Raw genomic sequence first — 9251 nt, 5'->3', positions numbered from 1 at the left:
GATAACTAAATATGGTAAGGACAGAGCGTTTGGGTGCGAGAGAAAGACCAGTGGACCAGAAGTTTGCTCGTGTTTGTGATTGTCTCCTTTGAGACAGAGCCTCTTTTTACAAACGGCAGAGCTAAATATAAACCAAGTCGCTGTTAATGTCAGCAGAGCCGCTCCACTTTTCATGCTGCTACTGTCACATTCTCCTCTCCTGGTCCTCACTCTGTTACATTTGAGCTCGCGTTTTCCAGCTAATGGCCAGGGCGGTGTTTTTCAACCTGGGGGTGGCAACCCCCGGGTGCGGTCGTCTGGATTTCAAATGGGGTCGCCTGAAATATTTTGTAATTGATGAAAAAAAAAAATCATTGATAAAGTATTTTTTCTTCTAATTATTATTATGATTTAAAAAAACCCACATTTTTCTTTCTCTTTCATGAATATAAATGGAGTTCAAATGAAAATGTAGAACATAAAAATATATCTGAGCTGGCGCATCTAGACTGATGGCTGCGATCACATGACCGTAAAAAAAAAAAAAAAAAAAAGTGTCTCCAAGGTTGCCAGAAATTTTTGAAGTCAAAATTGGGGTCACAAGCCACAAAAGGATGGTAAGAACTGGGCTAAGCTAACATGTTACTTACATGTTAGCTTAGCCTCTAACAAATCCTAAATGAGCTCTTTAACTAGCAACTAATGTTGGGCAAAGTAAGTTTATCTCACGGGTCCGACAGATTATTTCCTTTTTGCTCAAAAGGTGCATCATATCATGATAATCTTGTCGTTTAGATCATTGTTTCCCAAACATTGGGTCGCGACAATCAGGTGGGTCGCAAGAGATTTAATTTTGGGTCGTCTCGCGTCAAGTTTCCCAGAAGTTTACTAATAATGTCTATTGACTTGGGTCGTGTTAACACGTAAAATTTTTTTATATAAAGTACTAACCTTGTTTTTTATACTACTGCTTGCATTTCAACAGCCGGTATAACAAGTAGTACTTGTAGTGGTAACTTGACCAAAAAAAAAAAAAAAAATCGAATCGGATTGGACGACTTGGCAGGCTGAATTCGACACGCATCAAAATCATCCGCTAAATGAAGCTTGTATAATGTTGACATTACCAGCCATTACTTCATCACTTTATGACAGAACAGACGGTTAACCCCGACCTACACTTGAATCACTCGAGTGCCTTGAATCAGCCACGCCTAAAGACAAGAACAGGCTGCACTGTAAACCGTCGTGTTTCAAAGGTCAGACAGGGCAGTCGCAGAGCCGTTTTCATTCGGAAAAAAAAAAAAAAAATCTCAGTTAATAATTTCTCATGAATTGTTACGTTGCTGCGTCTATACTCATTCAAAAACTGATTGACTTGGGAGAAGAAACATTTAAACGTTATCCGTGCACCCGTTACAGCCGACATGCTGGTGTTAAGAGACATCTGTCCCGCAGGCAACAAACATGCACATGTGTTGTTTTTTTTGTTTTTTTTCTTCATCATTCTTCTAATAGTATTTCGATCCCAAACATCCCTCAGTGGACTGAGATGTACCTTCTTTTATGAGACTACTTGTTTTTAAATAAAAATGTACACAAATGTATTTTTTGCGATGTGAGCTCAGGACAAAAAAAGGCTTCAGCCTAAAAAAAAATATGAATTTCAACAGTCAACTCCACAGTGATACTTCTTAAAGCACCTTTAACAGTTACTAACAGCAGAGGTCCCCAACCACAGGTCTGCGGGTCTGTGTTTAGTACTCCGTTTCCCAAAGACTGGGTCGCAAGAGATTTTTTTTCGGGGTTGTCTCGCATCATGTTTCCCCAGGAGTTTTATGAATAAAGTCTATTGACGCGAAGGCTTGTGACTTTTAAAATACGCGTCCCCAGAAAAAAGGTTTGGGAAACACTGATTTAGTACCAACATCATACATCGTTTGTATTCTCTTACACCAATAATTACTAGTGCAAGACAGGGATCACCATCTATATTTGTCAGAGGACACATACCGGCGGGGACCGCAGAAAATTTTCTCTTTCTCTCCTTACAATTTTGGAATCCAGACGTGGGCCTGGTGGATTGGTTTGCTGTACCGGATTCGGCCCGCGAGCCACCAGTTGATGATCCCTGGCGTAAATGATCTTTTTACAGTAAAAGATATATAAGATATATAAGAAATATATTCTCAATTACCGTAAATGATCTTTTTACAGTAAAAGATGAATATATTCTCAATTATTGTACATCTGTTGGTGTCTAGTGAAATGTATTAACTTGCATGTTTCTGTCTCCCCACAAATACCAGTATTTTCAATACCCTGTGGTTAGAAACGAAGGTGAAATATCACTGAGATGGGGACCTCTGACTGATAGGAAAATAAAAAAATAAAAAAAAAATTTATTTAAAAGCCATGCAAAAATCATTTCTAATAATAAAAAACACACACACACTTTAAAACAGTTCCTCACACGGGTCGTCCTCTGAGGTAGTTGCCTTTGCTGAGTGAAAATGTCCCGTCAGGTTGCACAAAAAACAGACCAGCAATAAGGAGGACCGCTGCCAGGCAGGAAAAAGATCCAACTATGGCCGCAAATGTTGTTCGATTCCCTGTGGGAGACGAAGATTGTTTTTATTGAATGCTCTCTCTCTCGCTGCGTCGAGCCTGAGCTCCTTAGATTTAAGCAACAGCAGCTTTTCTCTGTTTGTAATAAACCAAACAAGCCAAGGTGAACATGAATAAAAAGAAAGCAGAAATTAAAATCCCAGCTGTTGTTCCACTGCCACTTCCTAATGGGGGGGAGATAACAGCAACGACAGCATTATGTATATATGAATATCTGAGACATGTCATGATTAGATCTAATGTTTCCACCAAGCAGCGCAGTGAAGTTCACACTGCCACGTCAAAGTCAACCGATTAAACCGATTACCAAGAATGACTCTTGATTTTCATACATTTGAATTCACAGCCAGTGAGCAAAGGAGAAGGTAAACAACGCTGTGCTACAAGGTCAGGTAAAGACCGATGTCTATCTTTTTCGAATAGCAGCAGAAACCAAATGCCTCAAATTTTCTTATAATCTCACTTTCAACCAATACTGAACTGGGCCGCCAATCAAACTTTTGACCTCATTTTGGCCAGTGAGCCCAATGTTTGTTTTTTTTTAAAACTTAACTTTTGACCTCATTTTGGCCAGTGAGTTTGTTTTTTTTTAAACTTTTTTAGAAGTCTTTTTTATACATTTGTTTAGTCCGATTTACTGCCTGATTAATATCTAATGGCAAACGAAACTACCCGACGACTTGGTGGAAACTTCAAACAAAAGTGTCGTTTTCTTACTCGGAGCTTTGACGATGGTGAAGTATTTGATTGCGCTTCCTTCGCTGTTGGAGGCTGTGCAGATATAGGTACCAGGAAACTGAAGAAACCGGTCCAAGGTGAGTGCATTCTTAGTTTTCTGCTCCTCCAAAGGCTCGACGGGACGCGGGAACTGCCAGGTAAACACCGGTTTGGGGTTTCCCTTTGCCGTGCAATTTAAATACACATCTCTTTTAGTTTCTTCAAGCGTTTCATTCTGGGGCTGGTCAAAAGTCGGCGCGTCTGAGGAAGCAGAATTGGTGAGATTTAAACAAGCATAGAAAGACAAACGACCAGGTGTGATTTGTTCGGGGGGCTCACAACTTACACAGGACAGACACTCGTTGCGTCCTTGACATTGTTGAAGGAAGACTTGCTCCAGTCGGCATCACATTCAGCTTGGCCTCACACCATACCAGAGCTCCGTTGTCATCTTTGTCAGGCTTCCAAGAGACCTCTGATGTCTTGTTGACCGGCGACGGACTGGTATCCGAAAATGTCTGCGTAGAAATTATCTTATGTCCCGCGTGCCAGTAGACGGCAAGGTATTTGGCTGGTGCAACATCAATGATGTGGCACTGGAACTTGTATGTTGTTCCCGCAATAAGTGGGCGTCCCTCACTTATATCTGACATTGACACACTATCTGGGAGTTCTGAAAAAAAAAATGAAACAAAAAAATATTAGTTAATTCTAATATTATATATTATTATATAATATTATGTAATAATATGTAAAATAAATAATGTAAAATGTATATATATATATAAAAATATATAAAATATATACATATATATATACATATATATATAAAAATATATAAAATATATACATATATATATATACATATATATATAAAAATATATTATAAATATTATATAATAATAATATATAATAATATTATATAATAGAACAGATGGTTTTTGTGTATACAGTAATGCAAATATACTGGTGTTCCAGGTCATCCAATTTCCCAAACTTCCAAAAAAAAAAAAATTCAGGAATTGAAGGAATTATCTTCGATAACATCAGATTAAACTTTTAAACTTCATTTATATACAACGCACTTTTCATCCATTAAATGTAGCACAAAGTACTGCACAGATAAAAGGTTAAAAGACGCAACCTCCGCACAGACGCAAGCTCGATAACAGACATACGAACATGTACACTGCTTTATTGGGAACCATCCACACCAGGAGGTTTTGCCGACCACATCCACCAGGGGGCCCTGTCTCAAGAACTGACCCGATCAGTGCGGAGCGAGAAACCGACACTGTGGCCAAAACGCCACCATACGGTGCTCGTCCACCCCATGTAGGTCAGGCTCCGGGGGCAGTCGCAACTCAACCGCCCGGTGTGGAGGGCTCCCCACGAGGAGAGGAAAAACATTGGAGCAAAATGGTGGAAACATGGCAGGATAAAGCAATAAGATGAAAAGTTAAAGCTGATGAAAGCAAATAAAAGCAAAAAAAAATCAAAAGTGATGATGAATGTTAAACGTTACTCGACAAATTCCTAAACAACATCCTTGCGCTGAAACACCTGATTTAAGAGGTAAACGAGGGTATACCAGTAAGATAGAATCACTTACTGTAAACGATGATTGGCAGGGGTTTATAACACTGCTCCTGATCTTTGCCAGTGATGAAGCACATCGGACTTAAATCCCAGAGATTTACGAGGTCTATTTTTAACGTTAGGAAGGAAACCCCTTCTGTAAACGGGATTCCATCTATCTGGGATTCCCAGCCCATCCCCAACGTCACGTTGGATGGCGAGGTGCAGTTGGTAGAGAATGAGTCTCCGTACCCCACGACCACACTGGAAGGGCTGAACTCCACGGGACACGTTGCTCCCACAGGCGTACCTAGGAGAACGGTGACAAAGAGTGGTTGAGCGAAAGCGAACCGAACCAAAAACCGAGACAGACATCTAGTACTCAAAGGGGAAGCCCAGGAGATCCCTAGGAAACCAAAAATTCCATGGCAGTTGCAGGCCCCCAAGGCAAGAGAGTGTTTTTGTGCATCGTAATAAAGCTCCAACATATTATACTATTTCTAAAAATAATAAAAAAAATACATTCAACAGCAAGGAGTGCCACATCATTTCGCTCTAATTGACAATGGCCACAAGAAACACATGTGAAAGTTTTATAGCAGAATCTGCTTTGTTACATAAAACTGGTCAAATGGCGTTGGCAGTCATAAAGAAGCACACACACAAAAACCCAATATCAACAACAACTGTTCAAACTGTTCAGAATGGTCCTCTGTCATTTGCTGTATCTTCCCTCATTTCCTGGTTGTTTCTTCACAGGAAAGAGTTTGTAATTTACAAAATAGAAGAAAGTCAGAATTAGTTTTTTTTTTTTTTTTTGAGATGTTTCATTTCCTAATTAAATTAACTTACATTAGTAGAGAGCTAATTAGATATGTTTTTTTTTTTTCGTCTTTAACCAGAAACACCGTTTGCTTAAAGTGTTAGCAAACGTCAGTAAAAGATTCACTGCAGCAGCTGAAAATAGTCTATCTTAACCACTTTGGAAAACATACATTTTAAGTTCTATTTTATTTTTTAAAAGTTTTGACACCTTTTTGTTTAGTATGTCGTTTAATTTAATAGCAAGAGTAGTATTCCGTTTTATAAACGTCTTCAATTTCTAAATACAGCACTTAACACTGTATTACAAACAGTCCGACAGCGTACAATATATGTTTGACCCAATGCAATAAACACTTGAAAAAACAATATTAAAAAACGTTGCTGATTAAATAAATTAAAAATAAGTTGAATACGTACAATAATTATAAGAGAGAGAGAGGGAGAGAGAGAGAGAGAGAGAGAAAATTAAGTAAATAAGTTGCATTTCCTCAAGCAAGCGACCACTGCTTGAGAAAGTGACCAAAGCCATAAGCACAATGGGCGTTGATAGGTCTGGGACCTTTTACATTTTGCAATGTATAACTTAACGAATATAAAATAGAACATAACAGAAAAATGAAAGAACAATAAGCAAAAAGGTACCTGTAACCGCTATAAGGAAGCCGAACGTGAACAACCACATCATTGGTTTTTGGTATTTGACGCGACCGGCTACTCTTAAACGACTAAATGTCGAAAAACTATTATCGTAAGGCAGAACTTTAAACGATTCCAAATCCGCGTATGTTACTTGCAGCGTGTGGTTTCCGTGCGATTTCTGTTTCATTTGGATTGAATCAGAAAACTCCTGGAGTTAACCTGAGGTTCCAATGTTGCATTTAAGTCCTGCTCGGAAATATTTGTTTTTCTCCGGAGTATTTCGATCTCGGACGGGACCGTACCATGTTGTATTCATAAAGGGGGAGCAAATGTCGTTTGGAATAAAAAATTAAACTTTCACAGCAACTTTTTAAAGAAAATATTATTTAAAGTCAATATTACATAACATCGCTAGCTTTTTTTTAGGTTTCTTAGCAGTTTTCAGAGCCTTATTATAATTATTCAGAAATACATGGTCTTATCCGTTACCGCCCTTTAACCCCCATTTTAAACCCCAACAAGGATTGCTTTACATAGTGTAATCTCAGGTAACACTTTCACGTTTGCCATACCAACTTAATGACTCTGAGAGAAGACTATTTACAGCTACTCGCTTTTCTTATCGTACAAAAAGCGTGTGTGAGAGTCCTCACTTGGATTTTAGATGTAATACATCTGGTACCTGGCTAAATGCTATAATAAAAAAGAAAAACTATGCTTAACTAGGCTTCAGACGTAGACAGGTACTATCGGTTCTATTTGTTGCATTCATAAATATTGTCATTTAGAGTTTTTTTTTTTTACAAGTTAGGCTCTGTGGTTGACTGTGGGGTAAATTTATAAATAATAATCTTACATAAAGAGAGAATATACATTCCACAAAGTAGATGCTTGTATATGTAAGCATATATATATATATATATATATGTATGTATATTATGAAATTATGTATCATTACCACTTTGCTAACCAAAGAAGGAAAGCCACATGCAAGAAAACAATGTCGTAGAATTCACTTTGTTTTAAGACAAAGGCTTATTTTGGGTGCAAGATGAATTTTAGAATATATGTTGTCACTTTAAGACAATTTTTGGTTGAGAACTTATCGTAAATGCCAATGTGAACCTCAATTTGTCGCGGTGTAACTACTGTTCAACAATGACAAAAAACCTGCGTAGCGTATGCCTAAAACGTTGTGATCCATAAGTCTTGTGTGTTGACAACAGATTCGTTTTAAGGGATTAATAGGCCACAGAGGAGTTCCAGAATCCAATTTTAATAATAAAATACTGCTTTACAGTTGTAACAAATATTTACACCAGTATTCACAAATACAATGTTTATGTGTCCCTTTCATCGCAGCTTGGACTTGAATCTCGCTGTTTACTGTAGTCCTGTTGGCGACACCTATTTTTTCAGTCCCTTTCTGACATTAATTCATTTGAATTAAAAAAAAAACAAAACAACCACACAAATAAATATAAGATTTTGAAAAAATAATCCTGGACAAACATCTGATGCAGCTCTAATGCCCGTATTCTTTCTTACAAAAGCGTGGAACAAGACAATGTGTCCTCCCAGAATCAAGGCTGGGGCCTGACACAGAGGGGCACAACAACAAAGCCAGGCTCAAAGAGAGAGACAGAAGTGCAGACTGATTTACATAGAATAGTGATGAGACTATGCGCTCAATAAATGGTTAACACACACACTGTGTGAAACATGTGAGTGTGAGTGTCAAACTTAGTATCACACCTCTGAGAGAACTAAAGGCACGGAGTTCAACAGCAGTGCACTTCCTGTTAGTGTGACTATGAAAACCACAACAGTCACAGACCACAACCTTTTAAAATACATTCTTACCCAAGGCTCCCAACTTTGAGGTTAAAATAAATATCTTTCAAACTTATGTGTATGTATGTATGCAATTGTTTCTCTATGGGACGGTGATAGGGAGAGCAATTTTTTTACTCTTACAATAGATGGCAGCAGAAGGCTAAGAACAACTGAGAAGAAAGCGACTCTGAGCTGTTGAAAATCCTGGCATCTTTCTTGAAATCCTGTGAGTATATCAGCATTGTGTTCAACTAAACAAGCCCAGCTTTCACACAGAGTAAGTAAACTGTTCACTGAAAGTAAACTGAAAAATAAGGGATCATTCTATTTCATTACATATACTCTTAGGGATATTTTGTTTGGTGCGATTTTTCTAATGGTAAAATCTGTGCCATGGCTTTAAAAAAGTTGGGAAACACTGGGTTAGCGAACCTGTCATTTTTTTGGTCTGCCAAGATGACAAGCTTTTTTTTTTAACCTTAGCTAATACAGTATCATCACAATAAACGCTCTTCTATAATTATACATTGCACAGAAATGTTATTTTGATTGGTTGTGTTGGCATTTTATACTCTCAATAACATCCGTAAAAAAAAAACCCACCAATTTCTCTCACCCCAAAAAATATTTTAAAAAAATCTATCGAGTAATTTAAAAAAACTACTGTGTGCCAAAACAGATGTATGTTATGTAGGAATCTGATCTAGACTATCTGAACCGGACCAATGAAAACATGGTTAATGCTAATTTATACCTGGAAACAGTCACAAAAAGTACTCCAGTTCAAAAAGTACAAAATATTATAATAATAAAAAAAAATTCAAAGTAACCATAAATTCCTTTTTATAAAAATCTGACAGGCAGTGTCACTGACCAATCGGAAACTTTTTCTTCCAGTGACGACAGAATCCAGTAGTAATAACAGAACCGTACACCTCTGTCATTCATTGGTACAAGTCAATGTAAGGGCTAGCAATAAAAAAAAAAAAAAAAAAAAAAAAAAAAAAAAAAAAAGAGATGTGTGGGGGGGGGGGGGGGGGGGGGGGGGG

At 37.8% G+C, this 9251-nt stretch overlaps 1 protein-coding gene and 1 long non-coding RNA gene across 3 annotated transcripts; one reads left to right on the top strand and one right to left on the bottom strand.

Moving 5' to 3' along the window:
• Positions 1-2186: 2186 nt before the first annotated feature.
• LOC103392578 (cell adhesion molecule 4-like) lies at positions 2187-6586 on the bottom strand. Of its 2 annotated transcripts, none has more exons than XM_017040682.2 (5): positions 6370-6586; positions 4937-5212; positions 3671-3997; positions 3325-3585; positions 2187-2591 (listed from the first exon to the last, which is right to left on the bottom strand). In XM_017040682.2, exons 1-5 carry the CDS (start codon positions 6551-6553, stop codon positions 2449-2451), a joined length of 1191 nt encoding a protein of 396 aa, XP_016896171.1. In that variant the 5' UTR covers positions 6554-6586; the 3' UTR covers positions 2187-2448. The 2 variants fall into 2 exon arrangements, with proteins under 2 accessions (XP_016896171.1, XP_016896172.1); XM_017040683.2 differs by lacking the exon at positions 2187-2591 and adding an exon at positions 2601-2771.
• Positions 5076-7832, top strand: LOC112488394 (uncharacterized). Its single transcript, XR_003052406.1, has 2 exons — positions 5076-5208; positions 6366-7832. It is a non-coding gene; the product is annotated as an uncharacterized LOC112488394 (long non-coding RNA).
• Positions 7833-9251: the final 1419 nt, after the last annotated feature.

This window comes from Cynoglossus semilaevis, chromosome 17 (genome assembly GCF_000523025.1).
Source record: "Cynoglossus semilaevis isolate Cse_v1.0 chromosome 17, Cse_v1.0, whole genome shotgun sequence".
Lineage (NCBI taxonomy): Eukaryota > Metazoa > Chordata > Actinopteri > Pleuronectiformes > Cynoglossidae > Cynoglossus > Cynoglossus semilaevis.
Note: the sequence above shows the minus strand (reverse complement) of the source record. Positions and strands in the feature narration are given on the sequence as shown.

Excerpts from the sequence above, each read along its gene's own strand:
- LOC103392578 (XM_017040682.2), bottom strand. The coding sequence starts at position 6,553 with ATGAAACAGAAATCGCACGGAAACCACACGCTGCAAGTAACATACGCG. Across the intron at positions 5,213-6,369 it reads CTTCCTTATAGCGGTTACAG|GTACGCCTGTGGGAGCAACG; the intron begins GTACCTTTTTGC and ends CCGTTCTCCTAG. Across the intron at positions 2,592-3,324 it reads CACCATCGTCAAAGCTCCGA|GGAATCGAACAACATTTGCG; the intron begins GTAAGAAAACGA and ends CGTCTCCCACAG.